Here is a 23,039-nt window from a genome sequence, read left to right on the forward strand (position 1 = left end):
AAAGTAAGACAAGAAAGCTTTCATAGCTCAGTTGGTTAGAGCACCCGTTTAGTAAGCGGGAGGTCTTGAGTTCAACTCTCAATGAAAGCATTTTTAGCATTTTTTTTCCCTCTACATTGATTTAAGAGTTTCTTTACACCCAAATTTGTCAAATACAACGTAGATTTATTTTTTGCCATAAAATAAACATAACTCTATCTTTCACTCTTTTATTTTTACAATGTAGTTCATATGTACATCACATGAATGATTATGATTTCAATCATTTCTTTGTGTAGGAACTATTATTCTGTTCATGAATTATACAAAGATAGTTTCTGTTACTTTGGACTTTGGTCATATAAGTATTAGGGTGTAGAGTTTTGTGTGAGAGGTTCAACTTCTGATGGAACTTCACGAGCTCTTTGGCTCTCAAGCGGCATATACTGTGACATGATCGTCATAATCTCCGAGTCCATGTAAGACTGTCAGGTAAAATCGGAATAAATTAGTTTGAAAATCCTAAAACCGTTAAGGTCAAAATGCTTTTGTGGAATCAGAAAGAGTAGTACCCTGAACCGGTATTTGTAGAATAGATAACCAGCTAAACCTGCTACTGCGACGATAGCCAGTATCAAGACTGTGAGCCACCATGCTGATTTTGATCCATATCTCTCTGTAAAATGTGGTTGAGATTATCAAATTTAAATAGAATAATTGTTATGGAAATTTGAGTTGTAAATCTTGATTAATATATTTACCTATGCAAGTATCTTGATCATTTATGTAGAGCCGGTCACCAGAACAACTGCATTTGTATCCACCCCATGAGTTCTTGCATCTGCAACCGCTGCATTGACACGCTGAACGCTCTTTGCATTCGTTAATATCTGCAATAGAGCCATATCAGAACACATAATTACATACAGTAATTGGTAAATGATTATGTGGTTTCTTTCAAGTTAAGAGTTAAGAACCTTCACACGTGAAACCGTCGCCTTGGAAACCTTGAGGACATTTGCAGCCAGTAGACACAGAGTCCTAATTGTTCATAAATAACAAAGAGATGATTAAACTAAAACAAGAATTTTGAAAGGGAGGGATTGGATTATAACAAGAGAATCACTAAACTGAGCAAGCCGAGAAAGTTAAGCCATTTTTTGTGTCAGACCAGCAACCTCCATTGTTTATAGTACACCTCGCAGGTCCATAAGCTGCAAAGCGCAATTACAGATCAGGTGTTCAGATAAAAAGCAAGAAACTGGTCTCAAACATTTGAGGGCTATGTTGTGTGAAGTGTGAACTTACGTGTACATGAAGTGTACCCGTCGCCTTTATATTGTACGCCTTTTACAACGGGACACTCGCAGAGTCGTCCTCTGAATGTGTCCTGATCAAACGAAAAGAATTCAGGTTTAAAACATTTCGAAACAAACTGATTTTGATATTTAATATAGTGGTGAGATGTGATGTGATAAGCTCGGTTTTATGACATACTTTACAAGCAGTTATGTTTGCTTTTGTGTCCTGCCAGCAACCACCATTGTCTTCAAGGCACTCATTTGTCTCTAGACCTGTGTTTAAGCAAATGGGAGGGTCTGATGTTTCATTGAATCCAGCACATATTGCCTTTAGAACAGCCGTCCTCTCCAATCTCCCTTCACAATTACAAATAGTAACAACATACATTTCAGCATTTTCAGAAAGAGAGGGTGAAATTGAAAAGTATTAAGATCTAAACCTCGATATTGAGCGTTATTGATGACTAATGTTGGCAATATTGTAACATCTCCACGCTTTCCTCGGCCAATCTTGAAATAAATTACATACTTTACAGTTAAAAACCAAACCTCTGAAATGCTTCTTGAAAATCTAAATAAAGAAATGTGAAAACTGACCTGAGCTACTTGCTCAGTTCTTAGAACTTGGTTCTCGATATCAGCCTCAGGATCACCGATGCATTTGTTGATCTTCTCAATTGGTAACTCTGAAACAAGTCTTTGAAGATTCATAACCAAAACAAAAAAGACTCTCTTTCTTCATAATCTAAAAAGAAAAAAAAAGGATTCTTACTCAGAGATTTGATGACACTCTCAGCACACTCTAAGCTATACTTCTTCTCCTTCATCGAACATCGAGAATGGAAATCAGTAACATAATCCCACCAAACCCAAGGCCGGCTACTCTCATTGGCAACTCGATGCACACAAAGCTGTCTCAGATTCTCAAACACAACATCTTTCCCTTCATACCCTTCTCTGAAATTGTTCTCAGGGTCAGGAGCACAATACCTCCCATGGTTTATACACTGAGACTTACAATGTGGACTGTTTATATACTGAAAAGGGCAAAACCAAGTGATATAATGCGGCGTAAACGCAGCATAACCGCCTTTCTCTAGTATCTGAGCATGACCTTTAAAGTTCTTGACAAAATCCATCTGCTCATCACACCGTGCACCACACTCGTCGTTGCTAATAGTCCACAGCTCATATTCTACTCTCTGATCAGGATGAGGCACTGATTCTCTCCAGTCTAGTTTCAAAACTATGTTTTTCCCTTTCTGAAACCCTTGTCTTAAGCTATCTCCGAACGATTTATCGATTAAAACCGATGGGATTGTTAGCTTCTCAATAAAACCATCCGCGTCTCTGCTCTCCTCGGGTGAATCCATTGTCAACAATGGCTCGTCTACGTTATCCGCCACAAGAACTGCCGCGGCTCCTGCTTGCTGCGCGTGCCACGCTTTTAAGGCAAAGTAGCAACCTGAAACATCCAGTAATGGAGCAAAGATATAACACTTCAACTAATGAAACAGAACATTAACACAGATTCGAGTTCTATATATTGGGGGTTCTGCAGTTTACAAAGTTCAAATCTTTCAACTCAAATGTGAATTTGCACCATAACCCATCAGTCCTATTGGCTATTACAGTTAACATGGTGGATTGGGAAGGACACAAGTGACTAAAGTTTATATCTTTGAACTCTAAACCTAAATTTGCAGTACAACCTAGAATTCAGAACAAACCGTATTTGAAATTCGTACCAATCAAGTCTTAGAACAAAGACATGTTTCAACTATTTGCAAAACAACAGTAAATGAACAACAACAGAGGTTTTAACTTGTGAAGATGTTTTAAAACAATTTGTACCTCCACGATCGAGAAGAAGAATAGTGGGACGAGGAAACTTGGGCTTGAAGGTTTTACCAAAAGCAGAGCATCCATCGGTTTTACTATCCGGATAAACCACCGCCCCGATTAAAAACCCGCCGTAATCGGGTAACCCGAAGTTGGCAATCGAGCCGTCACGCTTCGACCTCATCTCCTCCGGATTCAGCACGCTTATGCTTTCTTTCTCCACCACAAACCTCGCGTCCACGACCACCATGGCGACGATGATGATGGTCAACGCAAGGAAGAGATAGGTCAACGAAACTCTCCCGTTGACTAAACCCATCTCTGAAGACACCACCAAGATGGCTTTGGTCGATGATTGATCTCTCTAGTACTGTTTTCCCCGGGAAAATGAAAGGAGAGATTCAGAGAGAACAACAAAATAACAAAAACAGAGGAAAACAGAGAAATGAAAGTTTCTGATTGAAGATGATAACATATTTACTAGTTTTTATATATAAGTACTTACTAACAAAGATAATTATATATAAGAAAAATCAAACTTGAATTGAAAACATATATTTTTAGAAATTAATTGGAAAATGTTAGACTTTTGTTAGTTTATGGTTTTTTTCTATACTGGTTGGTGATATAGTAAGAGACTTGATCAAAGTCTCGATCGCCTTTGGAAAATTATTAACACATTGAGTGTGACCATAGACAAAATATATTATAGTTATTATTTTTCTAATTATTGGGATAAATTCTTTCTAATTACTTAATTATCATTGTGATAAAATAAAAATAAAAAATAAAAAACAAAATCAGTTATAACCAATACATCAATAGGGATTTCTCGTTCTCTCCTATCTGAAGACCCTTTTCCCATTCCTCTTAGAATTTGGTCGATGTAGTTTTCAAACCCTTTTCCTATTTATCTTCTAACAATCAAAAGCCCTTTATAAATAATACAATCTAACCTTTACTGCTTTACATAATCTTCATCTACTTGTAATTTTGTTTTTTAGGGTTTATCAACAGGTTTACTTGGCTGTATCGATACGTGAAGAACAATGTTGTTCCGACATGGATTGTCAATATCGCTTGGTGTCATCAGTGTTATCAGTTGGAGTGTTGCCGAGATACCGCAGATTATAAGTAATTACAATCAAAAATCCATTGATGGTGTCTCTATAGCCTTCTTAACGACATGGATGCTCGGTGATATCTTCAATATTGTTGGCTGCTTGTTGGAACCAGCTAGTCTTCCGGTGCAATTCTACGCGGCTGTGGTGTATGCACTGGCTACACTTGTTCTCTATGTTCAGTCAATATATTACGGCCATTACTACCCGCGGTTGAAAAACAGAAGGGATCATCAGGTGGTTGATGTGGAAGAGCCTTTGCTTCATGCGGAAGCCAAGCGTCCTTCTACCAAATCTATGCTATGTGTTGTCTCTGTCTTCTTGTTTTTTGGATCTTTCAATATGTTAAGTGGTTCGAGGAGTATGGATTTGAGAGAGAAAGATAGAGTGTTTGTTGTTGTTGGAGGAGCAAGAAAGCTTTTGGATGTCAGTAGCGGTAACTTGGGAGGAGGAAACTACAATATCGGAATGTTGTTGGGATGGGCAATGGCAGCTATTTACTTGGGTGGAAGGTTTCCTCAAATATATATGACTGTGAGGAATGGACATGCTGGAGGATTGAATCCATTGATGTTCTTCTTTGCGCTTCTTGGTAATGTGACTTATGTTGCAAGCATACTTGTGCACAGTGTTGAATGGTCGAATATCAAACCGAATCTACCATGGCTTGTTGATGCTGGAGGATGTGCTGTGCTTGATTTTATTATCTTGCTTCAGATTTTCTACTTCCGTTGTGGCAATGTCGATAAAGATTCCGACAAGAAAAAGGATGAGACAGGGGAAGAATCTGTCTAATGGCTCAACAAAGGCCTCACACAGATGTGAGTTTTGGTCTCATCTGACCAGCAAGATTCATCTAATGTAGTATAGTTAGTTTATATTTTCTTCTTTTAAAAGGATTGCGTTTTTAGGCTGATGAAAGTACTCTTTGAGTTTTGAATTTTGAGTTTTAGTAATAGAAGATGTTTATGGTTCTGAACATCTTCATCCAATTGTCAACATATTTTTATCTTAATGCGTTGCATCGTGGCGGATAACAAAACCTAAATGGATTTTTTAATATTTTCAAAGCATAGGCTTTCAAGAGACTGACTTTTAAAGATGCTACTTTCCCCCAGTTAAGTTTACCATACATATGTAGCCAACAATATTTTAACGATAAAATATGAAGCAAACCAGCATAGACCAAAATGTCTCTAACGACATTTTCCACTTCTCAAGAGTACATAATAGTCATTGATATTTTGGTTATCGAACAAACTTATATAGACATCCCTGAAATCTCAACAAAAAAAAAGGCATTAATCTCAACACTACTGTCTATACACATTTTCACAAGAGTATTAGCCACAATCTCCGTACGGACCGTACCCAAACTTGAAAGTAAAAAAGGCATTAATTCTCAGGTTTTTAAACAAAACCCAGTTGCTGAAATATCCAAGTTTCTCACAAGACTTGTAATAAAATGCTCGCTTTTTAAACAAACCCGGTATAGCTAAATTAAAACACTACTCGACTCAAAAAGATTTATAGTATTACAAACCACATGTTTAGATATTGGCATTAGCTAGGGATTGTGGTTTAGTGGATTGCTCTTGCAGTCTCTTCAAGTGTAAACACAGTAACGCCTCTTATAGCTGCCATATCGATTCACCAGCTTCTGGAGGGTAGTGGTCCACTACCTTCAAACAACTGATGAACGTATGGCAGGCATGAGAGATTTATTGTGTGTACACTTCGAACTTTGTAGTTTTCCCTTTGTGAATTTAAACTGAACTTCTTATTTTTGTATTAAACTGTTTCTAATTCTTTATGCAGATAGCTTGCAAAAGTTGAGTATATATAAACTGATTATATACTAATTAATTCTTATTATACTGAAACACGCCAAATGTGTGTAAACATAAAAACACGTTTTATGTGTCTTGATTGATCACAAAACAGTTTATGCACGTATCGCGTATGACAATTTTGTTGTTCTATGTTAATATATACATTATTATATACTTACTAGATAAGGCCCGCGTTATTACGCGGATAAAAATTAAAAAAATTATTGAGAATAGTTAAGTAGTAACATAAATGTTTTTAGATTTTATTTTGTAACATTTTAATATTGAATATAAACCTCTCATATTACATTTAATACTCTTTCAATTCCATTATATAAGAGTTTTATAATATTTTCTCAAATTTTTATGTTCAATTTTTATTAATATAACAATTTATGACTATTTGAATTATGCAATATATTTCCTATTGGTAGAAGTTTTATAAATGACATAATATTTATTGTTTATTAATTTTTTTGCTTTGATCCAAAAACTCTTATAGGACAGGAAGTGCCATTTAAATATTTATACCATCATAACAGACCATATTTTAAGTTTAATTACACATTTCATCTTAATGCATAGAACTAAATATTTTATATCAAACACAATTAATACCTCATATCAAATCTATATCTTAGTAAGAACTGAAAATATAAATAAAAATTAACAAAATATAATTTGTCAAAAAAACTCAATCAACATTATTTAAGATATATTTGTTATGTCATTATCTCATAAGTACTAATTTTACCTCATGTCATAAACAATTTTAAAAATGAGTAAAATTTATAAAATAAAAACATATATAAAGATACAGAGAAATTCTCAATAACTGAAGATTCATTCCTATAATTTATAATTTGTTTTCAAATTATCCTATGTTTTGACATATGCATTACAAAAATACATGTGTTAAAATTATTAAATTAAACATTAAAAATTACTAATATTCTTGAATGAATTTTTTTAAATGATACATATAAATATTTGAAAATTTTTTAATCTATTTAATCTAAAATAAATTTCATCGTTAGACATTCAGTTTAGTAATCACATTTAACTATATGTTTCATCTTAAAATCATAATTAACTTCTTCATGGATTAATTAAATTTTTTAATAATAAAAATAATATGAGAACAAATGAGATAATATGTATATTGGTTAGTATTTTAAATTTAACAATAAAAATAATCAGTAAAAAAATCAGTTAACATCCACAAAAATTTTGGAAATCCAAAAATATCCTAAATATTATTTTTCTATATTTCATAATTTCATAAAGTAATACTTTTGTCAATTTTAATTAATTAACCAAAAATTAATTCTTACAAACGCATTTTTTTATTTTATTTCAGGTTTCTCATATTACTACATGCATTAAAACTTTAAAATAAAACATGTAAAACTATACTTATACAAATCATGTATTGATTTTTTAAAAATTTATTTATTCTTTCAAGGTTTTGTGTACTTACTTACAATAAAAAAATTATATTACAACTATAAATACAATTTATATCCGACTAAAATTATGTTAAATAACTTATGTTATTCTTTTTAACTTTGTTATTCATTATTTAGTTATTAATATACATGCCTAATAAATTAAGTTTTTGCTTACACATGTCAAATTCATTGAGAAACCACGTATAATATAATTAGCATACAAAGGAAAATATATTGATTTTGTTAGTTTTCCTTTTTGAGGAAAATAAATGTTTTAAAATATAAACATGTAAAATTCTGTAAATATAATTAGCTGTCCTACTACGTTTATAAAAAAAACAATTGACCTGTGTCAAGATGTTAATCAATATATTTGACACATGTCACAATCTTGTTAATGAGTAACTTTGACATCAAGCTTTATATATAAGTTTTGTTAGTTTTCCTTTTTGATTTAGGGAAATAAATGTTTTAAAATGTAAACATGTAAAATTCTGTAAATATAATTAGCTGTTTTACGTTTATAAAAAAAAATTTGACATGTGTCAACATCTTATCAATATATTTGACATAGGTCACAATCTCGTTAATGAGTAATTTTGACATCAAGCTTAGTAGACATCTTTATATAATAAGACATATTCTCAATTTCCTTATAGTGATAGGTAAATATTTTTTAAACTTTTTTGTTTCTAGAAAGCGTGGCCAATATCACGTAGAATAGTAAAAATCAAATAACTGACATATTTTGTTTCTAGAAACGTGGCCAATATCACGTAGAATAATATTAGTCTAAATATTACAACTGCAACTAATAAAAATGTGCCTTATTCACGTAGAATAGTAAAATAATAAAAATCAAATAATTGACATATTAATTTTTGATACATATCAACATTTTATCAATATATTTGATACATGTCATGATCTCGTTAATTAGTAATTTTGTCATCGAACTTTATAAAATAAGATTACATACAAACACTAACACACAATTCCAGAGCAAGAGCACCAAATTTTCGTTTTTCTCATATAAGCAATAAGCTATTAGATGACTCTTTTGAGATGAGTCTCTTCTCTTCACACCTTAATATAATAAATTGGGGTTTATCATCATTTTTCTACTACAGTTCATCGATTTCTTCCGTTGTTGGAATTCCAAATTTATTCAACAAAATTTTGGTTGCTTACAATGGTGAAAAGTATTAAGGCTTTATGAGTATGTTTAAAGCGAGCATGGAAACAAACTATTGAATGGAAACAAAATGACTTTAAGGGCCTAACTTGTTCAAACGCAGCGTTTGCGGGAGATTGCGGAAGCGGGCATTCAATAATGGGTGCGTTTGAGGGAGTTTAATGACTGGTTGACCAACGGTTGCATTAACAGTTAAAACATAATAAATATAATATATAATTATATAAATATTTAAAAACATCAAAAACTTTATTAAATTTGATTTAGAATTAAAAATCTTTAAAAATACTAAAAAATAATTATTCAAAAAATAAATAAATTTTATATTGAAATACTTATTACTTTATGCATTTGGTTTTTCATCCAAAATTTAATCAAGTAATGTGACAAATGACAAAACTTATGCTTTAGATTATAGATATTCTCTGCTAAATCACACACACTCAATAAGTTCTTTACATTGAATTACAAGGCTAAGGTAAATTAATTATGAAAGAGTAAAGAAGAGTCATTGATAATTTGTTTTAATATTTTCACAAATAATCTTATTTTTTTAAACTTCTGATGAAATGTTATATATTTTTTAGGTTTTTTGGAACGTATGTGCGATGTGCTAATAGTTTTACATCATATTTTTTTGGTTTTTTTTTTTGTTAATTGGAATCTTATTTTCTTGAAATTGTTTATATTCTAATTTCCTCAATCGTATTAGTACTTCAATTTCTCTCATCCTTTATGGGTACAATGGTTAGGTTGAAGATATAAGGAAAAAAAAATTTAGTATTTTCTGACTTTTTTTTGTTTAAAAAAATTCCAACCGCAAACGCCCGCAACCGCAAACGCTTACGGGAAGCAGCTTTTGGAATACAATGCTTGGGAGCGATTGAAAGCGATTAGGAGCGATTGGAAGCGATTTGTGTGATTGGTACCAATCGCTAGCAACCGCTACCACCCGCAAACGCTGTCAACACCTAATGTACTAACTGGTTCAAACGCTGCGGTTGCGGTTGCGGGAGATTGCAGAAGTGGGCGATTGCGGTTTCAAGCGTTACTAAATGTTTTGAACGACTGGTTTAGCGGTTTAAAATTGGTGCGTTTGCGGGAGGTTTACGACTGGTTGACCAACGGGTGCAATAGCGGTTGGAACATAATAAATGTAATATATAATATATAAATGTTTAAAAACACCAAAATTTTTATTAAACTTGATTTATAATTAATTCTTTTTTAAAAAAATACTAAAATAATTACTCAAAAAACAAATAAATTTCATACTGAAATACTTATTCCTTTATGCATTTGGCTTTTCACCAAAAATTTAATCAAGTAATTTGATAAATGACAAAACATATGCTTTAGATCGTAGATCTCTTCTCTTTTCTCTTTGATCGTGGGTAAATAGTTGCATAAGTAGGAATAGTCAAGTGAGAGTTGAGAAGAGTCACTGGTGATTTGTTTTAATATTTTTCACAAATAATTTTATTTTCATAAATTTCTGATGAAATATTATATTTATTTAGATTTTTTTGAACTTATGTGCGATGTGCCAATACATTTATATCAAGTTTCCGAGTTATTGTTAATTAGAATATTATTTTCTTCTAATTGTTTATTTTATAATCTCTGCAATCGTATCCGTACTTAATTTTCTCTCATTCTTAATGAGTAAAATGGTTAGATAGAAGATATAACAAAAAAAAAAAGTTCATTATCATTGATTTCATTACAAACAAAAAAAAAAATCTAACCGCAATCGCCCGCAACCACAAACGCTTGCGGGAAGCAGCTTTTGGAATTCAGTGGTTTGAAGCGGTTAGGAGCGATTGGGAGCGGTTTCTGTGATTGGTTCCAATCGCTAGCAACCGCTACTACCCGCAAACGCAGCGTTTGCAGGAGGTAGCGGGAGAACCAATCAACACTAAGTAGAGGGCGTCAACTCTTTAGGCTACAAATGGTTGGAAAATATTAAATTGAGTTGAATGTGATTCAATCCATTAATTTAAATACAATAAATATGAATAATTAAATTGAACATTTTTTTAAATTTTTTCATTTTTCAAATTATAAATTGAATATTTTCAAAACCACTTTTCAAAAATACCTCATCCCTAAAACTTTATTAAAAATGCCATTATAAATCAGATATTTATCCAAATATGTGTGTAAAGTTATAAAAACTAAACACAAACTACCTTCATTTGTTTGTAAAATTATATATATACTGTATGCTCAATTAAAAAGCTAAAAGTACAAATATATTTGTCCAAATTATAACAAGAGAAAAGATTTATATAATACATTAGTCCAAAATGTTGTGTCAAAGTTTGAGTTAATAAAAAGGAAAAAGGAAAAGTAGCCCCTCAAAAGCTAAATCTTCTAGTATTAATTATTTTAGGCCTAAAAAGATATCTAAATCCACAAATTCAAACCATCCAATTGTATCTCTCTTTTTTTATATATACCAAAGACATTGGTGTTGAAGGTGTCCTCCATAGCGATCTTGATCTTATCGAACTTCATAGGTGAAGAAGGTGAGTAGTTCTGAAATGGAAACTTTTATGAGGCTTTAAGAATGAGTGTATTTGCGTGGTGAATTTGAGTTTAAATCTGCTCTTGCATGTCAATCACTTCTCTGCCGAGTCGTGACTTTTTTAAATTTTCTTAATTATTGATCGTGTGTGTGTTTAGCTTAACTCAAATAGATTCTAAATTCGAGGTTAAGGCTTGGTGATATTTGCAAAAAAATGGGTAACGGAATGTGGAAGCAAGAAGCCAGAGACACGACCGAGGAACCACCGCTGATTAATGAGAAGCTGGAAGATGAGAGACCTCAAGAATCTATCTACATCAAGCCACATGTTTGGAATCTTCGGGTAATTGGATTTGATTGTGGATGAACCTTAGGTCTCCACTGATCTGAGATATTTGCATTAAAAGGTTATATTACTTATTCTTCTGTGATCTGTTTAGAGAGAAGATACTGATTATTACAAACAACAAAGGGATGACTTTGCATTATATGGACCTAATCAACATGTAGACCTCTTCAGTAGAGTTGGACTTCATTGCTACAATCTGCAAAAGGTATAAATATTATACATATTCGTACATGTTCTCGTGATTTTACTGTAACTTTGAATCTCACTAGATCCTTTTTTTTTTGTTTTTTTTTGCTGTTCGTCTTTGCTCCTTTTTGATCTTGTAGGGGACAAACTTAAAAATTTTGAAGGTGCACAAGTGTGACTTATGGATAACCTCATTAATTACTTATTTCATAACTTTCGAGGCAATGGATCCAATAGGCAATTCCAGTTGTGAGTTCGAAACGCAAGTTAGGTATGCAGTTGAGAATATAGATTGCTTGAGCGCAATTACAACGCGATGCAGATTAAAGCCTAAAACTCCAGGTAAATATTAATGTAAAATGGGTGATGCACCTTTAGTTAAAACATCTCTCAGCGTGTATCTTCTTGGATGTCACTAGTACTATTTCAATTCGGCTAATACAATATTGGTTGTGTCAACTTGTGTCTCTTAGAGGAGGGAGACAAATATCTTGAATGGAACAAAGATCTCGTCGATAATTTCTTCACAGGAGATATGCCTGAGTGGATGCGGGAAGACGCACTAACAGGAAGGGATAAGCTGCAATACTACGAGGTGAGCTTTTCAATGTGTTAAAGACTAATTAGAGATACCCATCTTCCCGATGTTGTTGACATGACGCAGATGAAAGATTCAGAGTTAGAAGAGAATGAATGGCTTCATCTATACGCAGAACTCGCATTGTTCTCCAAATGGCAATCTAAACTGGTGGGGAAGAAAAAGACATGACCAAAAACAAAGAGGGTTTTTTTTTTTGGTCAAGGCTATGAATGATCTCTTTTAAAACTTGGTTTTGGTGATGTGTGTAATGCAGAATGAGATGGAGTCTGCAAAGCCATTTGAGATGAAGAAGATAGTTGTAAGAACCAAAGAAAATGTGGAGTCATGGAAGAAGGTGAAGGCGGAGAATGCAATCTTCTACATTAGCTTCAAAACTCGATGTGGTCGAGACTTCAATTGTATTATAAGGAAAACAACAGATGGGAAGCCAGGCCATTTTTCCCTTGAAGTCAAGTGTTTGATGTGAGAGTTCCTCAGAATTATATTATAAATAATCCTCAAGATAATTTGTTAGAAATGCTTTTTTGGCATACTCTTTTTCAAAAATGCTCCTTTTTGAATATTTTCATTTTTGCCATCTTTTACACAATTACACTATGTTAAATTAATTTTTAGAATTTTTTTTTAAGTTTGGGTTCCCAATTTACATTTAGAGTATAGTTTTTAAGGGATATTTTTAGTATTTGGGATTTATGATTTATATTTTTATCATTTTATATATTAAAAATGGGTATTTTTGAAAATGGACACCATGAAAGGATATTTTAAAAAAATGACATAGAAAAATGGGTATTTTTGAAAATTTCCCAATTTATAATATAAATGAAAAGTATTATTCTAGAAAAACCATATATGGTTACATAATTCATCAATAGTTATATCGATGATTCATGATATGTGTCCTTCCACCAAATCGATTTGATGTGTGTCTCAATGTTGTTATTTCTTGGAACATACAATTTACTAAGTGGATAAAGAAGTATGGAATTGAGAAAACAAAAAATGAGAATTTTTAAAAAAATTTAGCAAATGGGTTTGATATGCTTAAAGTAACTCTAGTGCTACTCTCTCAAATTAAAAAATCACTATAGTATTTAAGGATCAAATTCCACAGAAAGTCAAGATCACACAATAAATTATAAAGTTTTATTATTACACTAAACAGAGTTTGTTATACGAAACTCAACATATAAGAATTATTTAGTTACTAAAATAACACTAAAATCCCACACTAAAATACATATTTAATTAGTTATGTGTGGGTTACTAAAATCCCACACTAAAATACGTGTTTTTAGATTAAGATTGATTCTCTCTTTCATTCAAATTAGTTGTCGTTTAAAGTTTTTCATACAAATAAAATAAAAAATTGTTTAACCCTTTAATAATCGATTTTCTTAAAAATAAATTGTAACTGTCATTACAATAGCGTACTCTATATTAAATATTGATCGAAAAATTTACTTTAGTTAAAAAAAATAAGACTAATAAGAAGACAATCTTATCACTTGAATAAGATTTGTGTATTTCGATTTTAGCCATGTCAGCTTACCTTATATCTTATCTTATACTCTATTAATTGAGAAGTACAAAATTAAAAGTAACTTTAAAAAGTGTAAGAAATTACATGTAATTGCCATTAGAAATGGTTAAACAAAGGCTAAAACAATAGAGGCTATAAAAGATAATTAGTAATTAGTAATTATTTAAAATTAATAATCCTACTCGACTACACAACCAAAATCGCAGGGTTACATAGTCTTTATCCTCTTAATTTGTTTCACGTCTAAAACATTCCCTCAACAAAATCTTTATCTTCTTTACAAAAAAATATCATAAGATATTTCCTTAACAAAAATTTTATCCTCTTATAACTAAGAATATAATATACTCTTTTAAAAAACCAAATACCGTATCTTTTCAAAAAGTACTCACAACAATATCACTACAATACGATCCTAACCAAATAATCATCCTTCATCCTATAAATACAGCACTATAGCAAGGATTCTTACTTACTATATTATAATGTGTTTAAATGTTAGTTATAAATTCTTACTTATTTCAGAACTATAGCAAGGATTTATTTGTGGTTTCTAAACAAAGTTTTAAACTATTTTATTCATTATTACATCCTCAGTTTTTTATTCATGTCATATTTTCAATAAACATTTTAAAAATTGAAAAAATTGCAAAAATTCTAAACCAACAATTTTTGTCAAAAACCATTATATTTTTCAAAAAATTTCTAAAATAAAATGTTCAGCCCGCGGTCTATAGCGGGTTAGTATCTAGTATAAGATTATAAGTCAAATCATGACCAACTAAATTCATAGACTACAACTGATTCTCCCTCCCATTTTAGTTTTCGTCATTGCTTTATATATCGAGACTGGATAGTTCAAATTTCACATATTTATAGAAAAACTAATTGTCTTACCAACGGATTTGCCAACTATATTTTTACTTTACCTTTAGGCTTGCATATGTTAGAGGATACTCTAGTTGTTGTGGAGTCGCTTGTTGCGGCTAATGCCAATGAAACTGTGCTTTCAAGACATGTCCGTATGTAATATTTTCTTTTCTTTTGAATAAATTGCAAGGAGACTTGTCCACTACAAAAACAAAACCAAAACAAAAAAACAAAAACCTAAATTCATATTAAAAGTCATTCATGCAAAACTCATTATTTAAAAAACAGTTGGAGAACCCATTTTACAAATTTACATTTCATATATTAGTTAATTACGTTATCTAGGGGATGTATACAACTTTAGTGAGTGACCTGGGAGAGTCAAAATTAAAATTATGTGTTTATAAATAATTTTGTAATTGCAATTGAAGCAAAATCAATCTCATAATAGTAGCAAAAAGTATTATGTACATAAGTGAAACTGCCAATAATTGCGCTAATAATATTAGTTAAAATCAATAAATCTGTTTGATGTTATGTTTTATTATAAATTGGCTATAGTATATTTTTAGCTTAATTTATTACAAAATTGTTTGATGTTAAATCTATAATTTATTTTAGTTACTAAAATGACATAACAAAATAGTTTTATAATACAATGTCTTGTAAAATATTTAGAGGTGTTTGCTTGTTGGTAATAAATTGCATATATGTTATTTATATAAGTAATAAATATTAATATAACTTTGGTCGGGTCACATCAAACACTTGACTTCAAGAAAAAAATGGCATGGCTTCCCATATGTTGTTTTTCTTACGATCCAATTGCACTCTCGACCGCATCGGGGTTTGAAGCTACTGTAGAAGATTGCATTCTCCGCCTGGATATGTATATGACCCATTATATCCAAATATGTATTACCCATATCTACAGCCGCTTCTGAGTGCATTCACGTATCCAACGTTATTATCCATGGGAGAAGAGAATGTTTGAAAGAAGAATAAAGTATGCTCTGAATCATGGATCATCGATATTGACTCCCCTGATTGTGTCGTCAATAAAGACTCCCCTGAGTCTTGTAGAGTCGATATTGACTCTCCCCATATCATGAATTAATCGTTGGTTACAGAATCCATTTGATATCAACGATTAATTCATGATATCGATGATCCATGATTCAGAGCATGCTTCATTCTTCTTTCGAACATTCTCTTCTCCCATGGATAACAACGTTGGATACGTGAATGCACTTAGAAACGGCTGTGGATATGGGTAATACATTTTGGATAGAATGGGTCATCCACAATCAAATCCAATTACCGGAAGAGTCCAAGCACGTCGGTTGGTGTAGATAGATTCTTGAAGTCTCTCATCTTCCAGCTTCTCATTAATCAATGATGGTTCTTGATTATATAATACTTGAATATATATATATATTATGACTGGTGGTGGGTTTTTTTTTTGAAGAGAAAGTAGCCAGTTACAAAATCTTGAGATTTAAAGTATAAAAAAAGGACTAAAAAAATGAGGTAATTAATGCAAATAAATGAGAAGATCTACTTAGAGTTAGTCTAACCAAAAAAAAAAATGAATTATTGTAGATTTTGTTTGATTCTTGACAATTAATTTGTGGATTGACTTAATCTATATATAAAATTAACTTTTATCTCTTCTCTTTCCTCCACATCATCATCCACCTAAACAATGCTATATATCTTTTTTACATTAAAATTTATTATTTTAAATATTCATTCATTGCATATTCATTACTTATAATTAATAATAGTAAAAAATAAATAAAAAAAGAATTACGTAAATTTAATTAAAAATTTAAATTAGTAAAAACAATATAATGTTTTTTAGTAAATATGAAAATAACAACTACATAAAAATGAATGAAGTAACATACAGTAAATGAAAATTTAAAAATAGTAAAAATAATACTATGAATTTCTTTTAGTAATAATGTTATTATTCGAATTTTAACCAAAAAAAGATCATATTCCAAAATTTAGAATGGGTTAATGAGTTTTAGAATGAAAGTAAGATTTTAATGCATGGTGGAGTAAAAATACAATTTATGTAAATGTATTTATAATATTCTAAACATAAAAATAAAATTGAAGTGAAACATTAGTTTCTAAGAAACACATACAACAAAGATTTATTATTAAATTTCACTTAAAAAACAATAAATATTAATTACTCAACTCAACTTAAAAGTTTTGATCTAAAATGAAAACATTGTAAAGAAAAACTCTTGAAATAATAATACATCTAAAAAACAAAATCAATGGTCACAAAATATAGAAAAAATGATATGTAAGCCGTGACAAAAAATGACATGTGATTTTGTAGCATATCTCAGAAGGCATATTATCAACTGGGGCTACAATTCTATAACATGATAAAAAGGTAAAATAAAATAAGTTTGAGATTTCATCAGTTTTATCAAATGCTTTTAACCCAAAAAATTGGCAGAAACAACATATTTAAAGTACACTACGTTTTTTTGAAAAGACGAAGCTGAGGTTGCATCAAAAAATTAGCATATAAGGTTTTAGAAAAATATGTAACTTGTATCAGTGAACATATATTCATTGTCGGATTCTACCGTTTCACCATCTAAGTATTCTTGACTTTGTTGGAAATTCTATTATTGCAAGTGATGCATTTGGACAATCCTAATGAGCGACCTGGGAGAGTCTTAAAATTATGTGTTTATAAATAATTTTGGAATTGCAATTGAAGCAAAATCAATCTCATAATAGTAGCAAAAAGTATTATGTACATAAGTGAAACTGCCAATAATTGGGCTAATAATATTAGTTAAATACAATAAATCTGTTTGATGTTATGTTTTATTATAAATTGTCTATAGTATATTTTTAGCTTAATTTGTTACAAAATTGTTTGATGTTAAATCTATAATATATTTTAGTTACTAAAATGACATAACAAAATACTTTTATAATACAATGTCTCGTAAAATATTTAGAGTTGTTTGCTTGTTGATAATAAATTACATATATGTTATTTATATAGGTAATTCACATTTAAATATATTAATCGGTCGGTCAACCATAAAGCGTGTCATGGTGTTACTTTTTTTTGTTGTATATATGATTTATTCAGTTTTATATATTAGTTATTTTAAATATAATGATATATTTAAGTTTTGTAAAAAAAAAAGATATATTTAAGTTTAGTTAAAATAGATATTAGTGTATTTAAATTTGAGGAACAATATATATGTATTAATGTATTATTAAAGATGTTAAGTAATTTTGTGAATTTTTGGACAGATGTTTAAGCTCTCATGCGACATGTGTTGCTCTCTGTTTAAAAGTTTAGAAGAAACTATACTTAATTATATAAGATTTGATTGGCCGTTGAAAAAAAAATATTAATAGTAAGATAAGATTATAATAAGTGGATGCTAGAAAGAGATCACTTTCCATATGTATAAAAGTGTGAAAATTGGGTCAATGTTTAAGAATAAAGTGTGAAAAAAAAAATTATATATACCCTATTTGCCTTTTACAAAGGATATTATCTCTTCTACTTGCGATCCTGACCGAGAATCTCATAGACGAAGAAGGTAAGTTCTGAAACTGAACTTAGTTGTCTGTCTCTAACTATGGACCGGAACTGGAGATCGATGTCTCCGGCAACTTCATCTTTTTCCAAATAGTTGTTCGGAATCATGGAACTTTTTACAAGGCTTTAAGAATTAATGAGTGATTTTTTCTATATGTTGATTCTTGGTTTTATTCTTTAATTGCATGGTGAATTTGAGTTGAAATCTTCTGTTGTTAATCACTTCTCTGTGGAATCAAGTTTTGATTCGTTGTCTTCGCTGCTCAAATGACGTTGTGTCTTCTCAATTATGTATTCGAGATTAGGGTTTGTTTTTTTTTAAGTCCGAAGATTCTCTTAAGAGGTTTTCAAATTAGGGTTTCAGTGAGATATTTGACGGAAAAATGGGTAACGGAATGTGGAAGCAAGAAGCCAGAGACACGACCGAGGAACCACCGCTGATTAATGAGAAGCTGGAAGATGAGAGACCTCAAGAATCTACCTACATCAAGCCACATGTTTGGAATCTTCGGGTAATTGGATTTGATTGTGGATGAACCTTAGGTCTCCACTGATCTAAGATATTTGCATTAAAAGCTTATATTACTTGTTCTTCTATGTGATCTGTTTAGAGAGAAGATGATGATTATTACAATAAACAAAGGGCTGATGATTATTACAAACAACAAAGGGCTGACTTTGAGTTATATGGACCTAATCCAAGAATAGACCTCTTCGGTAGAGTTGGACTTCATTGCTACAATCTGCAAAAGGTATAAATATTCCTACAAGTTCTCGTGATTTAAGTGAAACTTTGAATCTCACCAGATCCTTTTTTTTGGTTTTTTTTTTGCTGTTTGTCTTTGATCCTTTTGATCTTGTAGGGGACAAACTTAAAATCTTTGAAGGTACTCAATTGTGACTCATGGATAACCTCATTAGTTACTCATTACATAATTTTGGAGGCAATGGATCCAATAGGCAATTCCAGTTGTGAGTTCGAAACGCAAGTTAGGTATGCAGTTGAGAATATAGATTGCTTGAGCGCAATTACAACGCGATGCAAATTAAAGCCTAAAACTCCAGGTAAATATTAATGTAAAATGGGTGATGCACCTTTAGTTAAAACATCTCTCAGCGTGTATCTTCTTGGATGTCACTAGTACTATTTCCATTCGGCTAATACAATATTGGTTATGTCAACTTGTGTCTCTTAGAGGAGGAAGACAAATATTATGAATGGAACAAAGATCTCGTGGATAATTTCTTCAGAGGTGATATGCCTGAGTGGATGCGGGAAGACGCACTAACGGGAAGGGATAAGCTGCAATACTACGAGGTGAGCTTTTCAATGTAAGTTAGAAGCAAGGTCGTATATAAAACGGATGTGATGTTGTTGACATGATCATGCAGATGAAAGATTCAGAGTTAGAAGAGAATGAATGGCTTCATCTATACGCGGAACTCGCATTGTTCTCCAAATGGCAAACTAAATTGGTGGGGAAAAAAAACAGACTTGACCAAAAACAAAGAGGGTTTTTTTTTTCAAGGCTATGAATGAATTCTTTTAAGAACTTGGTTTTGCTGATGTGTGTAATGCAGAATGAGATGGAGTCAGCAAAGCCATTTGAGATGAAGAAGGTAGTTGTAAGAACTAAAGAAAATGTGGAGTCATGGAAGAAGGTGAAGGCAGAGAATGCAATCTTTTACATTAGCTTCAAAACCCGATGCGGTCTAGACTTCAATTGTATCATAAGGAAAACAACAGATGGGAAGCCAGACCATTTTTCCCTTGAAGTCAAGTGTTTGATGTGAGAGTCAGAGTCCCCCAAAGTTATATTATAAATAATCCTCAAATTTATCATGAAAATGAATGAGAAGTATTTTAGAAAAACCATATATGGTTACATGATTCATCACGTAAAATAATTTGAAAAGAAAAATAACCTTCTATGCCAAAAAAAAAAAAACGTTTGTAAAATGTAATTTATACAAATTGAGTTACGAAAATAAATAAACTCATTTTTTAATTAGATACATATAATTTCTAGTGCGAAGAACAACAAAAGCATCTTCTTCAATAAGAGTGAAGTGAGGCAAAATCAAATCAACAAAACTCTCAGTTGATCGAAACTCTCGTATTCCATCACCATCCTCTCTTTCAAATCAGCAACAGAGAGAGAGCCATAATAAGAGTTGCAATCTCTCTCTTGTTAGGGGTGGATCCATACCCCAAACAAGAGGCCTGGCCCAAGAAAAACCCATAATAAACCTCCAAAGGAAGAAAGGGTATTATGGTCTTTTACATAGACGAACCGACACGACTCCCTATAAATGCAGGCGTACGGTCTGCGTAAAAGGGGATCGAAAAAAAAGGAAAAAGGAATCGAGATAGCAAGTACAAGCAGCCCAGCTCGTCCAAGCAGAAGTCAACGGTTTAGAGTTAAAGACTCGAAGAATCGACAAGATAATATCTCGTCTATTACTCTCGTCTATATTTGTAACTCGTTTAAGTCGTGTTGTAACCCGTCTTTTGTGTCTCGGCACCAATATAATATAAGAGAACTTCGACCCTCCTTTGACCGAACTAAACATTCTAATTGTGACTGATACCGACATCAACATCTCTCTCTCTCTCTCTCTCTCTCTCTCTCTCTCTCTCTCTCTCTCTCTCTCTCTCTCTCTCTCTCTCTCTCTCTCTCTCTCTCTCTCTCTCTCTAACAATCAAACATTGAAAAATAAATTCCCCAAATAAGAGTTTAAGCGAAACCCCTCAAGGGTTTAAGAAAATTCTTAACGTCGACATCTCCTAAGCCTTGATAATCATTATCTTCCGGTTGCCATCTTTTGTTTCTGTTTTGGCTTGATGATGGTGATGATAAACGCGTCATGTTGATCGAGAGGTCGACGATAATAGAATAAGTAACAAATGGGATGTAGTTTGTGAAAGACAAATCCGATCAAAACAAGAAAAAGAGATTTGCTGAATAATACTCTATTTATTAATTGGATAACAGAGGTACTTAAATAGACCCTTACAAGCTTAACTAAGTGACCGATTCTAACGGACCTAATCAACGAAACAAACTCTCAACTCCTACAGACCAGGAGGACTTATTCAAATCAAAATACATTAGACTCAAACAAAATGACATAGTTTTTTATTCTTCAATCCCTCTCTTAAACTGAAACCATCTCCTTCAGTTTACACATCTCTGTGACATACACCCATTCTCCTCCTGAGTTTCTCGAACACTTCCAACGTTACAGCCTTAGTCATGACATCAGCCAACTGATCTTTTGTTGAACAAAACCCAAGCTGTATCACCCCATCTCTTACCAATTCTCGCAAAAAATGAAATCTCACACGTATGTGTTTGCTTTTTCCATGTAGCACTGGATTCTTTGCCAACTTAATAGCGGAGCTGTTGTCACAGAACACAAGCAAACCTTCTTCCTCTTGAACCAACCCTATCTCCTCCAGAACATTTCTTAACCATACTCCCTGACACGCACCATAAGCTGCAGACACAAACTCAGCTTCGGTAGTGGACAATGTCACTATGGGTTGCTTCTTTGATGCCCAAGAGAAAGCTCCTCCTCCCATCATAAACACATAACCTGATGTGCTTTTACTGTCATCAACATCTCCTGCATAATCACTGTCTACGAACCCAAGCAAACTTGATTCATCACCTCTCTTGTATCTTATTCCCAGAGACAATGTTCCTTTTACATACCTTAGTATCCTCTTTGCTGCCCCCATGTGTTGCTCAGTAGGTTTCTCCATATAACGACTCACCAAGTTCACTGAGAACATCAAGTCTGGTCTTGAAACAGTGAGATACCGCAAACTTCCTACAAGTTGTTTGAACCTCGTCGGATCCACTTCAGCACCTTCTCCCTTTTTTGACAATTTTTGACCTGGAACGATTGGATTCCTCACCGAGTTGCAGTTCTCCATTCCAAACCTTACCAGCAGCTCCTCTGCATATTTCCTTTGATTGATGAATATTCCTTGTTCATCTTGAATGACTTCTACTCCCAGAAAGTATTTCATTTTGCCAAGATCAGTCATCGCAAACTCCTTCATCATAGACTCCTTGAACTCTTTAAACATCAGACTAGAATTTCCTGTGTAGATTAGATCGTCTACATAAACGCTCACTACCAAGACATCTTCTCCTTCAACCTTGACAAACAATGTGTGCTCACAATAGCATTTTTTGAATCCATTCTTTATGAAGTAACTCTCTATTTTGTTGTACCAGGCACGTGGTGCTTGCTTCAAGCCATACAAGGCTTTCTTCAACTTGTATACCTTGTCTGTTGCTTCTCTAATCTGAAATCCTTGTGTCTGCTCAACAAATACTTCTTCATTCAACTCACCATGCAGGAATGCACTTTTTACATCTAATTGGAAAACCTCCCACCTCTTTTGAGCTGCTACCGCAAGTATTGTTCTTATTGTATCCCACTTAGCAACTGGTGCAAAAACTTCATGAAAATCAATACCTTGTGTTTGATGGTAACCCTTAGCTACTAGCCTTGCCTTGAATTTGTTAACTTCTCCTTTCTCATTGAGCTTTGTCTTGAAAATCCATTTTACACCTATGAATTTTGCTTCTTCAGGCACCTCACTAGCTCCCAAGTGTTGTT

The 23,039-nt window shown here is 32.2% G+C and overlaps 4 protein-coding genes and 1 non-coding gene across 13 annotated transcripts; 4 read left to right on the forward strand and 1 right to left on the reverse strand.

Annotated features, from left to right (window-relative positions):
* Positions 1 to 16: 16 nt before the first annotated feature.
* On the forward strand, positions 17 to 90 carry TRNAT-AGU (transfer RNA threonine (anticodon AGU)). The gene has a single exon. It is a non-coding gene; the product is annotated as a tRNA-Thr (tRNA).
* A 74-nt stretch (positions 91 to 164) lies between these two features.
* Positions 165 to 3,754, reverse strand: LOC104731520 (vacuolar-sorting receptor 7). Its single transcript, XM_010450918.3, has 11 exons — positions 3,135 to 3,754; positions 2,053 to 2,745; positions 1,878 to 1,966; positions 1,721 to 1,790; positions 1,477 to 1,637; positions 1,288 to 1,369; positions 1,111 to 1,193; positions 957 to 1,020; positions 741 to 869; positions 552 to 655; positions 165 to 464 (listed from the first exon to the last, which is right to left on the reverse strand). Exons 1-11 carry the CDS (start codon positions 3,439 to 3,441, stop codon positions 348 to 350), a joined length of 1,899 nt encoding a protein of 632 aa, XP_010449220.1. The 5' UTR covers positions 3,442 to 3,754; the 3' UTR covers positions 165 to 347.
* Positions 3,755 to 4,156: 402 nt separating this feature from the next.
* Positions 4,157 to 5,266, forward strand: LOC104733460 (vacuolar lysine transporter YPQ1-like). Its single transcript, XM_010453040.2, has one exon. The coding sequence runs from the start codon at positions 4,172 to 4,174 to the stop codon at positions 5,036 to 5,038; it is 867 nt and encodes a 288-aa protein (XP_010451342.1). The 5' UTR covers positions 4,157 to 4,171; the 3' UTR covers positions 5,039 to 5,266.
* A 5,698-nt stretch (positions 5,267 to 10,964) lies between these two features.
* Positions 10,965 to 13,035, forward strand: LOC104731521 (UPF0725 protein At2g20620-like). 8 transcript variants are annotated; one of them, XM_010450921.3, is made up of 7 exons: positions 11,130 to 11,252; positions 11,438 to 11,594; positions 11,692 to 11,805; positions 11,927 to 12,128; positions 12,260 to 12,381; positions 12,451 to 12,534; positions 12,641 to 13,035. In XM_010450921.3, exons 2-7 carry the CDS (start codon positions 11,466 to 11,468, stop codon positions 12,851 to 12,853), a joined length of 864 nt encoding a protein of 287 aa, XP_010449223.2. In that variant the 5' UTR covers positions 11,130 to 11,252; positions 11,438 to 11,465; the 3' UTR covers positions 12,854 to 13,035. The 8 variants fall into 8 exon arrangements, with proteins under 8 accessions (XP_087334075.1, XP_010449223.2, XP_010449224.2 ...); XM_010450922.3 differs by having other exon boundaries at positions 11,133 to 11,252; positions 11,444 to 11,594; XM_019233752.2 differs by having other exon boundaries at positions 11,159 to 11,252; positions 11,424 to 11,594.
* Positions 13,036 to 18,253: 5,218 nt separating this feature from the next.
* Positions 18,254 to 20,274, forward strand: LOC104731522 (UPF0725 protein At2g20620-like). 2 transcript variants are annotated; one of them, XM_010450926.2, is made up of 7 exons: positions 18,254 to 18,402; positions 18,766 to 18,913; positions 19,013 to 19,153; positions 19,265 to 19,466; positions 19,598 to 19,719; positions 19,794 to 19,877; positions 19,983 to 20,274. In XM_010450926.2, exons 2-7 carry the CDS (start codon positions 18,785 to 18,787, stop codon positions 20,193 to 20,195), a joined length of 891 nt encoding a protein of 296 aa, XP_010449228.1. In that variant the 5' UTR covers positions 18,254 to 18,402; positions 18,766 to 18,784; the 3' UTR covers positions 20,196 to 20,274. The 2 variants fall into 2 exon arrangements, with proteins under 2 accessions (XP_010449228.1, XP_010449227.1); XM_010450925.3 differs by having other exon boundaries at positions 18,276 to 18,402; positions 18,758 to 18,913.
* The last annotated feature ends 2,765 nt before the right edge of the window (positions 20,275 to 23,039 follow it).

The sequence above is a fragment of the Camelina sativa genome, chromosome 12 (genome assembly GCF_030686135.1).
Source record: "Camelina sativa cultivar CO46 ecotype springtype chromosome 12, ASM3068613v1".
In the NCBI taxonomy this organism is placed as follows: domain Eukaryota; kingdom Viridiplantae; phylum Streptophyta; class Magnoliopsida; order Brassicales; family Brassicaceae; genus Camelina; species Camelina sativa.

What these genes read in the sequence shown, in the direction of transcription:
- LOC104731522 (XM_010450926.2), top strand. Translation starts at nt 18,785, where the DNA reads ATGGGTAACGGAATGTGGAAGCAAGAAGCCAGAGACACGACCGAGGAA. An exon ending in ATTAAAGCCTAAAACTCCAG is followed by an intron (nt 19,467 to 19,597) that starts GTAAATATTAAT and finishes TGTGTCTCTTAG; the next exon opens with AGGAGGAAGACAAATATTAT. An exon ending in ATAAGCTGCAATACTACGAG is followed by an intron (nt 19,720 to 19,793) that starts GTGAGCTTTTCA and finishes ATGATCATGCAG; the next exon opens with ATGAAAGATTCAGAGTTAGA.
- LOC104731520 (XM_010450918.3), bottom strand. Translation starts at nt 3,441, where the DNA reads ATGGGTTTAGTCAACGGGAGAGTTTCGTTGACCTATCTCTTCCTTGCG. An exon ending in CAAACATAACTGCTTGTAAA is followed by an intron (nt 1,370 to 1,476) that starts GTATGTCATAAA and finishes TCGTTTGATCAG; the next exon opens with GACACATTCAGAGGACGACT. An exon ending in CGACGGTTTCACGTGTGAAG is followed by an intron (nt 870 to 956) that starts GTTCTTAACTCT and finishes GCTCTATTGCAG; the next exon opens with ATATTAACGAATGCAAAGAG.
- LOC104733460 (XM_010453040.2), top strand. Translation starts at nt 4,172, where the DNA reads ATGTTGTTCCGACATGGATTGTCAATATCGCTTGGTGTCATCAGTGTT.
- LOC104731521 (XM_010450921.3), top strand. Translation starts at nt 11,466, where the DNA reads ATGGGTAACGGAATGTGGAAGCAAGAAGCCAGAGACACGACCGAGGAA. An exon ending in ATTGCTACAATCTGCAAAAG is followed by an intron (nt 11,806 to 11,926) that starts GTATAAATATTA and finishes TTGATCTTGTAG; the next exon opens with GGGACAAACTTAAAAATTTT. An exon ending in CCAAATGGCAATCTAAACTG is followed by an intron (nt 12,535 to 12,640) that starts GTGGGGAAGAAA and finishes TGTGTAATGCAG; the next exon opens with AATGAGATGGAGTCTGCAAA.